Source organism: Entelurus aequoreus, linkage group LG05 (genome assembly GCF_033978785.1).
Source record: "Entelurus aequoreus isolate RoL-2023_Sb linkage group LG05, RoL_Eaeq_v1.1, whole genome shotgun sequence".
NCBI lineage: Eukaryota > Metazoa > Chordata > Actinopteri > Syngnathiformes > Syngnathidae > Entelurus > Entelurus aequoreus.
In genome coordinates, this window is record NC_084735.1 from 16,917,152 (window position 1) to 16,934,692 (window position 17,541).

A 17,541-nucleotide genomic window follows, 5' to 3' on the forward strand; every position below is an offset into this window, starting at 1 on the left:
TTTATTTCATTTTGGTCCCTTGGCTGACGTAGGTAGTTGCAGCTGTGTGTCTCCATACACAGTGTGAAGCCACTTCCCTAAGTTAATAATCATCACCTCCATTAAACATGTCTTAGCATCTTAAAGAGGACCCATGATGACTTGAATCTACTTCTCGAGGTATTTCCAAAATTGCACGAAAAAAATGTGTAAACGCCAAAAGGGAGAAGTGCCTTGAGGAATTCCTCAGTTATTTAAATCACAAGGTGAGCTGTAATGGCTGACCTGTCAAAATGTTTTAGTACAACTTTGTTAAGCTACAAAGCCGCACTGCTTGATTGATTGTTGCCGCATTATGGCCAACGTATCAGACGTGCTATGCGTCAACATATGGGTATTATTATGGAAGGACCCCAAAATGGCAGCTATTAGGAGACATTATCTGCCATTTTGTTTCCCAATATTATGTAAAAAAAACTTTTTTTACCTATTGGTACCTGCTGATGTGTATTTGGGATCTGCATAAGTCCCGAAATGTGCCACTGTAGCCCGCACCGTAGTCAATAAGCTCCTTATTTTTCTTTTTCCTCTTGTTGTGAGGCATTCATCCTCCCCTGTTGTCATGTTTAATGTAAAGTAGCGTATAGATCTAACAAATCTATCAGTAGACTCGCAATGGAAGCGCTAAAAACTACCGGTAGAACAACGATGACAGGAGAAGGCGCTGTCGTCGCAATAAGACGTAAATAAGACCATCCTGAAAAGACGGTCAGAAGGCGACTTGAAGATGGTCTGTAAAACATAATCTATGCAACCTTTTGTGTGAGGGAAAGGTGGATCTTGAAGAATATGCCTCTTTTGTCCTCTGCTTCATCTCTAAATATGTTGATGACGTCACTTCCATCAGGACAGTAGCCCCCTACACGAACTAGAAACCCTGGTTGAATGCTGAGGTGAGAGCTCTTCTGAAAGCTAGAAATGCTGCGTTCAGGGCAGGGGAGCCATTAGCACTCAGAGTAGCGAGGAAAGATCTGATTGCAGGCATTGCAGGGCCAAGGCCATATACGCCCAAAAAAATCCATGGTCACTTCCACACAAATGACCCCCGGAGCATGTGGAAGGGCATTAACTACAACACCATGGATGCACAATGCCCAGGGGACCCTTCCTTTCTATATGCCCTCAACACATTCTACGCCCGCTTCGAATACCCTAACAGCCACACCCCACCAACACCAGATTCACCCCACCACCAGGTAACACGGCGCTCAATGTGACCACAGCAGACGTGAGGAGGACCCTTCAGAGGATCAACCCTTGCAAAGCTGCAGGCCCCGACAACATCCCGGGGCAGGTTGAGAGACTGTGCACACCAGCTATCGGAGGTGCTGACAGACATCTTTCACACCTCACTGACACTGGCATCTGCCCCCACCTGCTAAAGGAATGCCACAATTATCCCCTTCCCAAAGAGCTCCACAGTGACAGGCCTGAATGACTACCGACCTGTTGCACTAACCCTGGTAGCCATTAGGTGCTTCGAGAGGCTGGTCATGACTCACATCAAGGACACGACAGACGTCAATGTGGACCCCTATCAGTACGCCTATAGAAAAAAACGCTCCACTGATGACACCATCTCGTCAGTGGTCCACACAGCCTTCACCCACCTGGAGAGCAGAAACTCCTACGTTCACCTGCTCTTCCTAAACTTCTCCTCTGCCTTCAATACCATCATCTCACAGACCCTGCTACAGAAACTTACCTCTCTCAGACTGAGCCCCCAGTACTGGCTCTCCCCAGGGTTGTGTGCTGAGCCCTCTCCTGTTCACTATGCTGACGTATGACTGCTTGGCGAGACACCCCAGCTGTCATACAGTAAAGTTTGCAGACGACACAGCAGTAGTGGGACGCATCACTAACAACGATGAGTCCGAATAGAGACAGGAGATTGAACACTTGGAGCAGTGGTGCAGAGAACACAACCTCTACATCAATGTGAAGAAGACCAAGGAGATGGTGGTGGACTTCAGAAGGGACAGAGGCCCCCCTCACCCCTTGTCAATCGGAGGAGCAGCTGTGGAAGTGGTTTCCAGCTTCAGGTACCTGGGTGTGCACATAACCAAGGACCTCACCTGGATCACCGACACATCCTGTCTGGTCAGAAAGGCTCACCAGCGACTTTACTTCCTCAGGAAGCTACGGCAAGCTGGATTTGGGAGCTCAGTCCTGAGAAGCTTCTACAACTACGTGGTGGAGAACATGCTCTGCACTGGCAGCGAACGTGCTCTGCACTGGCAGCACCTTGTGGCACGGCAGCTGCACATCGGTGGAGAAGAAGGCTCTACAGAGGGTGGTGAAGGCTGCACAGAAAACCGTGGGAAGCAGCCTTCCCAACACCTAAGAACTGTACACGCGGAGATGCAGGGGGCAGACCCTCAGCATCATGAAGGACTCCACTCTATCCCTGCAAATGAGCTCTTTCAACCACTGCCATCAGGCAGTAAAACCACCAGACTCAGAGACATCTTCTTCCCTGAAGCTGTCAGACTGCTTCTCCCCGCACCCCACTCCTCCACACTGATTGCTGTATTTATTTTTTATTTATTTATCTATCATTCCACACAGCGAGTTTAGCCATGCTTTCTCTTGTTAAGTGCCTTAAGTTATTTTATATTTATTATTTAATACTGTTGTTCTATACGTCCTATTTATTACTGTTTTTCTTAATACTGCCGGGACCTGAGTCCAAATTTCGTACTGTATATGGGAAAATGTGTACGAGAATGACAAATAAAGCTCCCTGAATCTTTGAGATGAGATTTATTTGGTTTTGATTGGAAGATTACAAATACAGTGGAACCTCGATTTTCAAAATCCTTTTGCATAATTTTTGCTTTACGAACGTTTAAATCGCACCAAATATGCTTTTGTGTGCGGACCATGTCTCGGCGTATGAACACTTCATTCATTAATTTATCCATGTTGCATGCAGCTTGAAGCCATTGGGGGCTGCCCTTTTGATGACATGTTGTTGCTGTGATATTGTTGTGTTGTTTGGATAAAGAGATTGTTGAGCCACTACCCCTTTGTTATGTTGGTTTGATATACTGTACATATACAGTATACATATACTGTACATTATTGTGTCTTCAAGGTGTGCAGTTTTTTACTCAAATATTGACTTTTGTCGAAGCTGGAACCAATTATTCATGTTTACATTGATTCTTATAAGGAAACTCATTATACAAACTTTTTGGTTGGCAAACCATGCTCAAAAACCAATTAAGTTCGTAAATTGAGGTTCTACTGTATGTGTTAGACTGTGAGCTTCTAAAAAGCTTGCAGACATTTTAAAGTAATATTTGCCTAATTCTTAAAATGTCATCTGCCCTGTTATTTCTGTGTGAAAACATCAATATTTAGTAAGAATATAAAAAAAATTAAGAAAGAAACATGCCTACCGTGTAGTGGAAATCTGTGTTATTGATTGACAGGCCATCTTTCCTCCAAATTATGTTAGGTTCAGGGTGACCGACAGGTGGGCCACAGTTTAAGACAGCCACCTCTCCCTCGGCCACCTCGACATCATTTGGCTGCACAGTGAACGCATCTTGCAGTGCTGCAACAATACGTACAGGTGTTGAAGCTGACAGCTGTTATTGTTCATCAAAGGACAAAACATACAGTTGCACTCAAAATGATGTTCTTCACTTGCAAAGTTTATCAACATGCAGTAAATTTGTAATGAACAAAACAAAAACAATTAAGCAGCTCAATACATTTAAAAGCTTAAAAGCTAACATGAAAATAAGAAAAATTTATGTTTTTTCCCATTAAGACACAACATACCCCAAGCTACACTATAAACACATTACTGTCTGAGCAACTAAGCTATTCAGTTGTGCACATTAAACTACAAGCTGTGCTTTCTCAAGGACAAAGTGATCGTTCTATACTTAGAAGAATACAAGACTGGGTGTTTTTACAGAGGCGTTCAAGTAACGCTGAACAGAGTAGGACACCACAAAGGCCGCCAGAAATAATGACTAATAATAATAGATTTTATTTGTTAGACACTTTTTCATTAAAACAAACAAACTAATATTCAAACAATACAATCTTATCCATTAAAACAGATGAAATACTAAGACTAAAACACAATCAGTGAAGCATAAGAAATACAAACCATGCAAAATAGCGTTTTTTTTAACAGTGTGTATTTGTTTTAATTATTTGAAATAAAATAACTTGGTCAAAAGATTCCAGTGTGTATATAAGTACTTTTTGAAAACATTCAACAATACCACGATACTAACGATAACCGTGATCATTTTGGTAAAGATAACATTAATATGAAAATGTGATATTGTTACATCCCTGAATTGAAATTACAGACAGTGGAATAACATACATTAAAATTCAAAGATTTCTAATAGCCTAGTAACAGGAATATTTTGTCATGTTTAACAATGAAAGATGTTAAAAGTGTTAAGTTTATATTTTTGTTGAGTCAAAAATCTATTGTCGTATGTATTTGAAAATTAATGCTGAATTTGACTAACGAGGCACCCGCAGCTATCTGGGAACCCCAACTGACCAGCTACTAAAAATTGTATTTTGTAGTATTTGACAATAGAAACGCATCAATAGTGGCTACTGCCCTAGTGAGGTGGGTGTCACGATCGACTTTGCCATAGCAAGACCCCAACATAGAGAATAAATAAAAGGAATAATAACAAAAAGTACAATTAAAATGGAGTGAGGGATAATAACTAAGGATGCACACAAAAGGTGTAGAGAGAAAACAGTTAACACTATACGGCAGTGCTTGGGCAGAGCCACGGGAACGAGAAGTGTGAGTGGAGCCAAAGCAGAGGAGTTGAACACAACTGGAAGGGTGAACCATCAGAATCTACTGGCGCCGAGTGAATAGACTGAAGAGCTTAAGTAGTCAGAAGAAAATGGGAATCAGGTGTGCGCAAAGGTGGCTCCGCCCCGTGACCTAGAAACCAGGCACTACAACAAAAAGCAGACAGGCGGCAGCAAAGATCCCAGATCATGACAGTACAGTATACAGTACAAAACTGCACAATATTTTATATAATGCCTCAATAATGTCATTCACAACTTTGATAGCAGCTGTTGTGGTGATATGTCTCTTTCTAAAACTTAATTAATGTTGAGAAAGCAGACCATAGGTGTCTAATAATTATTTCAAGTAGATCACGAATAAACCTTTTTTTAGCTCGGACGCATTGGAGATGGGTCCATAGTTATTAACAGCTTTGGGATCTCCTCCTTACAACAAAGGTCAAACATAGGCTGATTTCCATCTGTTAGGAATCTCATTACTGGACAAGGAAAGGAAAAATAAAATATGCGTAAGAGATTCTGCAATAAAATCAACAGGTGACTTTAAAAAGAAGGGCTCCAATTAGTCAGGACCTGCAGATTTACCAGGATACACTTGTTGTCTTGACCTCAAACACATCCAGAGGAGTAAAACTAAAAGCATGGGCCATTGAAGTGTGAAGGGATGGTGACATGCAAACCTTCCGGACATTCGGCTGATTTGGATGTGGAGATAAGGAGTCAAATAAAGAACCAGAGGAAATAAAATGTTCACTAAAACAATCGGAGATACAGAAGCTGGAGACGCATGAGTGCTCTTCAGGGCTGTACCCTTCCCCGTTAACCAGATATTGGACTCCCCTGCCCTGCCTTATGGTGTCTAAAATGGCCTTCACGGTATAAGCTGGGTGACCATCGACAAGACCTCCAACCAGTGCCAACCAGTGCCTCCACTCTTGTAGCGCGAGAACGATATCCAGCAGCGCTCTAATCCCCACATCATAGTTTCTTTCAACCGCTGTGAGGCGACTCGAGAAGAAGGCACAAGGGTGAAGCATCTGGTCGACTGGGGAACACTGGGACAGAACTTCTCCAACTCCTGTATCCGATGCATCAACCTCCACAAAAAATTGTAAAGCAGGATCAACGTGCTTAAGGATTGGTGCTTTAGTAAACATTTGTTTTAGCGAAGCATTTAGCAGCATCACCAAATCCGCTCTCTGCAGCAAAGAGACAGAGGTCTATGGAGTATGTGGTCACAGAGAGCTTGCCTTGCTTAAAGTCTAACAGGCAGCTGCCTGCTTCTCTGCCTTTTAGAGGTGATTAAACACCTTCATCATTTATTTAATAAACCGAGGCAGTGAAGTGCGCACAGCGGGGGCATTCTAACTAACCGGCTTTGTTAGATAATAGGCTCATGATGAAAGCTATTTTAGATGATCGACACACTGTCTGGTGGTGCCGACATTGGCAGACAGGGTCTGGAAGGCGGCACTCAAATCACGCAGAAGCTGGTCGTGTTTATCGAGAGTGTCCAAAGCCAGTGAGCGCAAAGTGGAGTTGTTCCTTTTTGGTGGGGTCCATGTTGGCCAGTAGATTTACCGAAGTAGGACCCCAACACACAGAAGAAATAATAAGAATAACAAAAAGCGCAATCAAAAAGGAGTGAGGAAAAATAACTAAGGATGCACACAAAAGTTGTGAAAAAACAGAAATAGCAAACAAAGGGTTTGAAGAAAAACAGTTAACAATACACGGCAGAGCCACGGGAACGAGAAGTGTGTGCCAAAGCAGAGGAGATGAACTCAACTGGAAGTGTGTACCATCCAAAATCTACTGGTGCCGAGTGAATGAACTCGAGAGTTTGAGTAGTCAGGAGGAAATGGGAATCAGGTGTGCGCGAAGGTGGCTCCTCCTCATGACCAAGATACCAGGCACTGCAATTAAAAGCAGACAGGCGGCAGCAGAGCTGCCAGATCATGACAGCTGGGAGCTTCTGTGCAGTAAAAAAGGGGCTAGAAAGACCAATGGTTTCCTGTTTTGAGCCAATTGAAACATGGAAACTTGTACAATACTTTCCAACAACAACAAAAACATGATTTCAACAATAGTGTCTCCTGCTCTATTTTACAACTGAAGTCTAAATTTTGGCCCTGCCTTTAAATAGCTCAACTTGGAGAGTGTTAACGATCAAAAACTCTGGTTCAATTACAGGATTCTAGCACATTTCTCTATTTCTATTGGTCTGAAATTTACAGCGCGTGGAGCTTCTAGGCAGTATTATTACGAAAGTGTGTGCTTCTAGCTGACCTGCATGTATCAATTGCTGTAATACCCAAAATGTTTGTTTTTAGGTATACCGTACAATACATTGTGTCCATGGCAGAGGATGTTGTACTCAAAGCTGACCAAGACAAACTTCCTACAATGCTAACCTAATATTTCGTATGAAGCAGTTTTTGCAGTGTAAAAACAAGGAAACTATTGTAAAACCGAAGAAGAAAAATGCTAGCCACAGATTGACCTTCAGAGGGCTAAAGAAACAATAAATAAATAAAAGTGGAGCTCAGTGGACAGAATATTCCTACAATAATAGAGTTGTCAAAAGTACCAATATCTTGATACCAAGTTGATAACAAGAAGCAAAAAATACACTGATAATGTACACTCTTTTTCCTCTGTGAGACAGTTAAATTCTTGGAGCGTGAGCACTGAGTCAGGGCCAAAGAAGAATGATTGCCGTCTTAAAAAATGTTTTGCCAGTGTTTCCCTATATGTATTTATTTGTGGAAGCCTGTCACAAATGCGGATTTGGCGCTTCCGTCCTCGCTAGGGCTGGGCGGTATACCGATATTATGGTTAATACCAGTATATTTTAGAAAGAAATATATATTTCAGACAATACCGCTATACTGGTATCTTTTGATGTGCCTTTGTTACGGCAGTTTTCACTTCACAACATACCTCATATGCGCCTGATTTGTCAGAGAACAAGATGTAGCAGAAATTATCTGGGATGCTCTGTAATGGCTTTGTCGCTATATTTAGCAAGTAGAGGTACATAATTAAAGTGAAAGAGAGACTATCTTGTGTCATGCCTTTATTCGGTAATAAAATACAAGCGGTCACGAAAGTAGTCGCTACACAAGTGACAGCTGAGATCCACCACCACAAGCCCAGGAAGTGTGCATTACCACATTGTGCAGAAAACCTCCAGAAGCGTGCAGCCCTACCTTTGGGTGCAACCCAACCTTCGAAGAAGTGCTAAAAAAACGCAGATTAGACACTCTGTCGTTTGATGACACACTGCGTTACTTATTTCACCAGTAAGGCAAAGTGTGGCCAGGAAGCCATTTGCTGAACGCTGATCTTTTTTATGAGCCTGTGGCAAATTTTAGAGATAAGATAACAAAAAAAACGTCAAACATGGGAAAATAAAACAAAAAGGCATAACGTAATGAGAAATGGCTGAAATGTTGATACATATAACGACTAAAAACATAAAGATTTGTCTTTAAATATATGTTTTAGCCTTTTATTTATTTCATTACAAATGACACGTAACCCTAACAACATATTGAAAGAATATTAAGAATAATATTTTTAGTTTGTTTTATGTATTTGAATGATCCAGGCCACTGCTATGCTCTTTAGAATGTAAAATAGCTAAATATATTTGTTATTTATGACCATATTTATAAGCACAATTATATGTGTTTTAATATACAGCTGTGCTATAGAACACTGCTGCTCTTTTTACAATGTATAGTTACCTCTTGGCAGGTAATACTAAAAGTTGGATTCTGTGCAAAAATATGTTGAAGGACAATGATCTTTACTACTCAATAACATACAGAAAGTTCAAAAGCTGGTCCTTAACATTTTGTCCGTATTCATTATATGCTGTTTTTTAAGGTGAATGTTTACAGGTCCATCCTCTTACTTGCAATGTGTAGCGATGCATTGTGACTGATGGCTGTTCCCGCGCTGTTCCTGGCTACACAGGTGTAGATGCCCTCATGTGATTGGCCGCGTTTACCCACACTCAGGAAGAAGAGCCTATCATCTGACAAAAACATGGGCTGGAGTTGGCCATCTCCCGTTGTAATCTCCAGTGGCTGGCCATCGTGCAGCCACTCAATGGTCGGCTTCGGGTTGCCATCTGCCCGGCAGGAGAATGTGGCAGGTTTTCCAAATTTCACCACCAAATCAGAGGGGTGGTGAACAATGTGGGGGGGCGCATCATCAGCACAAACTCTGGAGCCTGTAAAACGGTTCAGAAAGTGAGATTAAGGAAGCATTAGAATGTGTTGAAAAGGTGCTGGTTTGCAAGAAATCCCAGTTCTCTCCATACATGTCAACATTTGCTTTGAAAATATGGGACATTTCCTGAGAAAATAGGAGATTTCAATATTCAATCTCCAGGATGTATAAGTCACGAGGATATGTTTAAAAAAAAAACAAAAAAAAACAGGACATCGAAACACAACATGTTTAAAAATACCATCTAGAAGCACAACAATTTTGGATGGCAGCCACTAGCAGGAATGATACTAATGACAAAGTTGCTGGCAGCAAAAGTACCATCGTTAAGCTATGCAGTGGTTTTGTAGCAACTGTGATTAATCGCGATTAATCAAAATTCAAAAGTGTGATTAATCCGTTTTTTTTAAATAATCGTGTGACACCACTACAACAAACGAGTGCTGTCAAACGATACATTTTTTAAATCAGATTAATCACACTTTTGAATTTTGATTAATCATAGGTTATTACTGGCTTGCATAATTTAAGTTTACCTAAGAAAAGACCCCAATATTTGGACACAAATGCAATTTTTAGTCAGAAAGTCATAGAGGATTTTTTAAATGGGTTACTTGAATGCATTTCATGTATTTTCTAAAACATGATAACAGTTTTATCTAAAGTTCCGTCCGGGTTTATTTTGAAGTGAAGTCTCTTCATTCATCTTCGCACTGACCTGATCACTGAACATATAACAACGTGCGCCGCCTTTCAGGTAACCGTCAATGTTGAAGTATCCTTGAGCAAGATACTGAAACCCTGTTTGCAAGGCTGGAAGCTTAGTTTTTTCACTTGGAGCACCGGTGCTACTAAATGAAAACAATTTGTAGCAGAGAAAACATTTTTTAGCACACAACATTTTTTGTAGCCATATGAAATGTCTTAAATATCACAATTTCATTATTAACACTCAAACAACCTACACATCTGCACCCATACATATAGACACAATGCCATCATAACGCCTAGTGTATTGCTCAATTAAACACAGAGAACATCCCTAAACTGTGCTAGCAATGTCGCTAACACGATTATAGGGCTGGGTGATATGGATCAAAACTCATATATCGATATAGTTTGGCCCATAAACTAACCCATAAATGGAAATAGCCGTTAATGTCACAAAATATTTCCACCATGCCTTGATTAACATTTTCGGGACTGAATAGGATCCCAAATACACAAAAACAGGTACTAACAAGTAAGAAAAGTAGGTTTTTACACAACAGGATCCCAACTTAAGAGGTGTTTTGAGACAATAAAGAAGAAATAGCCTTGAAAATAATGTAAGTCAAAAATAATCACCAATCTTCTTTAAAAAAACATTTTGCTATGCTTAATTCTTCAGCCTACAAAAACACAAAAATACAAAATTTTAAATAAAGTGTCCTAGTTTAAGAGGACGTGTTTAAAGGTCAGCAGCAGCATTAAAATAAGTGACTTTCAACAATGGTGTTTTTATAGGTAAACATTATTATAGGACATACACACAAAGATGTTAGCCAGGGACACCAACCTGCCAACTGCTTCATGATCCTCTGTGACAGGCTGTGTTATAAAAATTACATTTAAAAAGTCATTAATTATGGAAGACATGCACCTGGGGATAGGTTGATTGGCAACACTAAATTTGCCCTAGTGTGTGAATGTGAGTGTGAATGTTGTCTGTCTATCTGTGTTGGCCCTGCGATGAGGTGGCGACTTGTCCAGGGTGTACCCCGCCTTCCGCCCGATTGTAGCTGAGATAGGCTCCAGCGCCCCCCGTGACCCCGAAGGGAATAAGCGGTAGAAAATGGATGGATGGATGGATACTTGTTACTTTACCAAAAAAGTAATTGAATTACTAACGGCATTACTCTTTAATAAATGTAATTAATTACTAGGGGAAATGATTATTGTGATTATTCCTCTAAAATAAGACCTTCAAATACCTGGCATAATGCAGTTGAGATAAGTGTCATATGAGAGCATTGTGTGTGTGTTGCCTAGTGACATGAGATGCAAGCGAGTCCAGCTTGAGATGTTTTTTGTTAGCTTAGCAGGCTAGCAGCAGCAGTTTGTCGGTCCCCACGGCAGCTTCTTTGAATTGTTCACTGGTTTATGTTACCTCTGCTTAATAAATAGATTGAATGTGCTTCCATGGCTGTATGCTTTTGTCAACATACAACGTATTGTTTGGATGGCAAGTTTGTCACTTCTATCGTTCATTTGTTGTTCAATATTCCTTCGACCTTCGTAGTTACTAGCGCGCAGTGCCGTTGGTTTGTGTCAAGTTTTAAGGTGGTGAAAAAAATGTTTTTTATTTAGTTCCTCTTACTAAGATCTTCTTTTTTCTGTGTTGGGAAGGCTTAGTCAACCTGAGTGTGTAAACTAGGAGGAGTGAGGCTCCCCTTTGTGCCTGGTGCAGGAGGAAGGGACACACACACACAACTTTCAGCACACACTGACTGATCACTTCTGCGTCATTCACTTGTCTATTTGGTTATGGTTATGAGTTTATTTCAAACATGCTATGCAGGTGGGCAAACATTTTACTGTAGCTTGATCAAATTTGGATGGATTTCTTTTTGGAGCAAAATGCTATGAAAGGGTTGAAATCCCTATTCACACATGTGCGAAAGGTTTTTTTTTCAAGTCGCACAGTCTATTTTTACTCGCATTTGCGAGTAAATTTGTCGAAATGTTAAGCCCTCTGGTGCTGCGTCATCAGTTGGTGCATGTGGTCGTAGTGTCTCAGCGCTTTGAGTACATTGAAGGTGAAAAAACGCTATACAAGTCAAACCATTTGCATGAGTTAACTTGTTATTTTTGACAGCCCGACTATAAACATAATTGTTAGAATTGTTAGCGTAGAAGCTTTGAAAAACATGTTTTCTTATTTTTTTTCAACTATCAACGATCTTAACAACTAATTGAATAATGAAGCATCCACATATTCAGTGGGTCGAATTTAGCAATCGCCTATAAACTCAGCTTGAAATATTTTGAGGCATGTGCTAACTAACAATATAGCTGACTACTTCATCGAGAAAAATATTAATTTATTAAATGTGCTGCTCATTTGGTTGCAAAAAAACAAAAAACTACTCAACTTTGGTCTGAAAAACTAGGACAGTCAAAGTGCTAATAAAAACAATGTATCAATTATTTCATACAACTTTGTCTCCCAGTTTTTAGCTAACTAACTATTTACTGAAGAGAGTCAGAGATTGCATCCTCCACAGTAGTACTGCTGTGAAAAGCAAGGTCCACTTTTGCAATTGAGCAAGTTATTTGTCTGGCGTGTTTAAGGTTAAATGTTCAACTTTTTATGTTTTTGCTCAGGATGTTGTTACCTTTGGCCGCAGACGTTTTTCTCTTCCTGTTGCTTGCCAGTCACTGGTCACGCTGACTCTCACATTCTTTTTTCCATACAGGGAAGTGAAGTGAAGTGTATTATATTTGTATCGCGCTTTATTTATTTCTAGAGCAGTGGTTCTCAAACTTTTTTCCACCAAGAACCGCCTCAGCAAAAACTTGACTCTCCAAGTACCACCGTAATGGCCAACATTTAAATACAGTAGCGTAGCAGGCCTAATTATTTATTAAAAACAAGGCAGATGTTTTATGTAACAAGTATATTTAATAAACGTACAAACCAGTGTGGGATGAACTGGGAGTAAGATTTCGACAGAATGGGACAGAATGGCAATGACAAGGATGGCGGAAGCTGGAATCGAAAATGGAACCCTCAAGTTGCTGACACAGCCGCTCTACCAACTGAGCCACGCCCCACGGGCCATGAGGTCACTGACTATTAATGACGAATGAATTTATCTGCAGCATTTTATTGTGGGTTTTTTGTCGACAACGTTCACATTTGTATAGCGATGTGGCAACAAACACGGTACCCTCAAAACCAGGGGCGTCAAACTCATTTTAGCTCAGGGGCCGCATGGAGGAAAATCTGTGCACACGTGGGCCAAACTATTAAAATCATGGCATTAAAACCAAAAAATAAAGACAACTTCAGATTGTTTTCTTTGTCTTACTTTGGCCAAAAATAGAACTAACACATTCTGAAAATACTACAATAAAAATATAGAAAAAAATACCGTCAGCGGTAAAATTTGGATCCATGAAGGAAAGAAGAAAATGAATGAATGTTTATAACTGAATAAATTTACAAATGCATAACATTTTTTTTTCTTTTGTATTATTTTTTTGTAATTAATTAAGTAACGTTTATGACAACCTTTTTCCAAAATGCAATATAGAATGTGAGATATAACAGGATAATACATACATTTATCATTTGTTTTCAAAATGGTTACAAAAAAGTGGGAACCCAAAAATTTACTGTGGAACCCCATTTTGAAAATTCCTAGCGCCAACACTGATGGAATATTGGTGCGTGCAAAACAGCAGCAGGCGGCTGTGGCCTGCGGGCCGGTTCTAATACTAATCAAATATCATCCAGGGGGCCATGGATAATCCGGGCCGCGGGCCTTGACTTTGACACCCCTGCTCAAAACCAACAAATTGTAAAGTAAGGGCAACCAATGTGACTTCAGGGTCCAGCATTATGGCAGAAAAGCTATATGAAATACGGAAAAACAACGTTTTGTTGGTATTTGTTTGATGGTAACGAGAATATCTGACTTGCTTGTGAATGCAAACACGTTTTTCCTCACGTCGTGTGTGCATGTAAACATGGTCCATGTCTAAACTTGAAACGAGCAGAACAATAATGCCATTGTTTGAATTTCCTGCAGAGTTGGATGACCACATTCAAGGAAACACAGACTGATGAGCTTCCTGATAGCAGAGGAAGCTCAAGGGGCTCAGGAACGTCTACCTTAACAAAAGCACACAAGAACTCCCCCATCAACAGCATGTCCACAACCAAAGAAAATACACACTTGAGTATTTTTAACATGGACGTTGTTGAGCAGTTTTGAAACTTCAAATTAAAAGAGCAAACGAAGACACGTTGTGTGGCGTGGTGAAGTCATTCAACCAAAGTGACACATTTCAAACTGCTCCAGTCATTTAAACTCATACCCCTACCAGATGTTTTTATATTAAATATGTATTAGTCCAACTGAAATGGAATACAAAGTGACCAGATCAAATGTTTTTCAACAGATTTTGGGCATGTACAACCAACAAAAGGCGTACCCAGTTCACGATCGACGGAAATGCCTTGAATAATAGCTAACAATACCTTAAGAAGCCACACCCATTTCTGACCGAGAGGAAAATGATGGGGGCCATAACACACTTGAGACCAGACAAAAATCTTTTTTTTTCATATGTTCTGTTGGGCGTTCACAATAAATGTATTCCTCATTTGGGAATAACTGAAACTGACAGTTTATGTGTACTTTGAATCGAATAAGAGAACACATTTTAATATATATTGAAATAATTTAAACAGTTTAATTTCTTAAACATCTTATTAGCATTTTGGCTAATGTGACTTCCTATAGCATTATCAAGGCTAAAAGTATGTTTTTCTAGTAGGGTTGTGCGATATAGACAATAGACAAGATAAATTACATAAATTTGTCCGATGATAGAATTTGTTATAATATCATTATATCGTGATAATGCATGTTGATGACACATTTTAGATCTGTCTGCAAATTTGACAGCTACAAGCAAACAAACGCGTCCTCAGTGTAATACCATTTCTTAGTCAGCAATCTTCACCTCCATGTCAGCCAATTAAATATCTCCGTAGAACGAGGAATAGCTAAACATGCAACACGACTCCACACTGTATGCTAACCACAAGCTAGAACTCTTAAATGTAAACAAAAGTGGGCTGATCGAAACAAATATCAACAGTAACGATACTAAGTATAATATATATTTTTGGTCGATATTCAGTGTTTGTATCGATATTTTTTTACTATCAAAAAAATATTTTGTCGTTTTCATTCATGAACGTGATCAGCCAATAACAATGCCTATACCAATCACATGTATTAAATGAACATTTGTCTATTCATTTTATGGTTAGTGCTATCGACAGTTTACCAATATCAACACAATATTTGAAGTACTTCCTTATTCTCTTTCTCTGTGTGTAACATTTTCAGCCTCGTCCTTCAGTGATAATAGTACAAGATAAGGATACTTAAGATACAAAGAATTGCAGTTTATTTGCCGTAATAGAAGTAAATTATTATTTGCTTAGGTGAGTGGCTCCACATTGTGTATGGAGACAAATAATTAGCTGCTAGCTGCTTGTCAGCCGGAGGACTAAAAATAAATACAGTCAAAGAGGATCAGCGTTCGTGATCGGCAATAAAATGCATCGATCGGCAATAACGATTACATATTTTTTCACGAAAATCGGTGGCTGGTATTGGTTTTCACTAGTAATCTGAATTGTACAAAAACTGCAGTAGTTTTTCCCATAAAAAATAATGTAAATCCAATCAATCCATTTCAGATAGCCAAGCTATTAACACAGAGCACATTTTATAGATAACAATTATACATTTACAAGTAGAAAACAATATATAATACATATAAATGATGATTGAAGTGGACAAATGAACATTTAATATCACTTTTGATTTTATTTAAGACTCTTGAGGGAGGAGAGCCAAGGTGGATGCCACCTTTGTACTTTGCTATGAGTCATTTTGTAAATTCAATAGTGTTTTCACCTTCTTTATCAAAGTGCTAGCACTTGAATCTCTCGTTGGCTTATTTTACAGTCGGACACAATAAAAAACGCACAGAAACTGAGTTTCCAACATGTTTGGGCACTCGATTCTATGGAATCATACGATAAACAGTTGAATTGTAATATTTGACATCCAAAAGCATTAGAGTTGTTAAATAGGTTTAAAAAGACTGTTTCAATTGCAAAATAAAATCTACTTTGGAGCTGCGTTAGCTCCTTCGCATGCATTTACCTGGCACATGGCCATTATGGGGAAGTACAATTCATGCTAATTCAACCAATGCCCACTACTATTTTTGCCTATCAGTGTTATTTTTGCCAATCAAATTTGTCTCTGAGTGGCGCTCAACACGCAGATCAACTGTCTAATCAAAACTTATGTTTGTTTCTTGTCTAGACGAAGCAGGAACAACGTGTAACAATATATCAATTATTTATTGCTCAAAGGGCACGACTGTCCTCGTCCCGCGTGCACACATTCAATAGCAGTCCAAGAGAAGCAACAAACATTTTGCAGTCACTTCTCCAAAGTGGGCTGGCTCAGGGTGGAGGACAGAGTAAAACAACTTGCACTGAGCCTAGTCTATAAAATCCGCTACACCTCCCTGATATCGAAGTACATGTCAAACTACTTCCTTAACGTAAATGATCGCCATAACCACAACACCAGGGGGAGCTCCACTAACCACGTTAAACCCAGATTCCGATCTAACAAAGGTCTCAACTCATTCTCTTTCTATGCCACATCAATGTGGAATGCGCTCCCAACAGGTGTAAAACAAAGGGCATCTCTATCCTCCTTCAAAACCGCGATAAAAGTACACCTCCAGGCAACTTCAACCCTAAACTAACACCATCCCCGGATTGTAAATAATCAAATGTAAATAATCAAATGTAGATACTTTTTCTTATGCTTTCTGATCTCTCTCTCTCTCTCTCTCTCTCTCTCTCTCTCTCTCTCTCTCTCTCTCTCTCTCTCTCTCTATGTCCACTACTTGCTGTACATATCCTACCAAGTCAGACGTACACTGTTTCAATGTCCATTTCTCTGATGATGCAATTGTTGATGCTGATTGTTGATGACAGAAGTGTTGATACCAACCAAACCTAACCCCCCTCCCCCCTCCATATCCCACACCCCGGATTGTAAATAATGTAAATAATTCAATGCATATACTCTGATGATTATCTTGTGTGATGACTGTATTATGATGTTAGTATATATTTGATAGTGGACCCCGACTTAAACAAGTTGAAAAACTTATTCGGGTGTTACTATTTAGTGGTCAATTGTACGGAATATGTACTTCACTGTGCAATCTACTAATAAAAGTTTCAATCAATCAATCAATGTTGTTGTTATGATAGAATATACATTCAATGACAGCTAACGCTAGCTATCTAAATTGCTATTATTCGCTAACAACACCTAAAGCACGTGCATGTGTTACGTACGTACGTAATGACGTCATTACATACGAGAAGCCATGGGAGGGCGGGATATACTGTGTAAAATACATTGGAAAGTTGGCGCCCTGTAGGTATGTGTGTAAATGTTGCAAACAGTCCCTTGAGATGGGGCTATATATTATTATGGTGTGTTGTTTTTATTTGTTCTGTTGTGGCTTTTACAATTATGCTATGGCTGAAAGTTTTTGTGTTGTAATTAATGATATTGTCTTGTGGCGTTTGCATTTGTTTAGAACTGTCTCGACCACCGT

General features: G+C 39.7%; 1 protein-coding gene across 1 annotated transcript in view; it reads right to left on the minus strand.

Moving 5' to 3' along the window:
• Window positions 1-17,541, minus strand: part of LOC133650234 (roundabout homolog 1-like) — a 63,463-nt gene that overhangs the window by 44,522 nt on the left and 1,400 nt on the right. Inside the window, exons 2-3 of the mRNA XM_062047243.1 lie at window positions 8,777-9,097; window positions 3,444-3,601 (exon numbers count right to left, since the gene is read on the minus strand). Of these exons, the coding sequence (XP_061903227.1) occupies window positions 3,444-3,601; window positions 8,777-9,097 (479 nt within the window). The remainder of the gene's footprint in view (window positions 1-3,443; window positions 3,602-8,776; window positions 9,098-17,541) is intronic.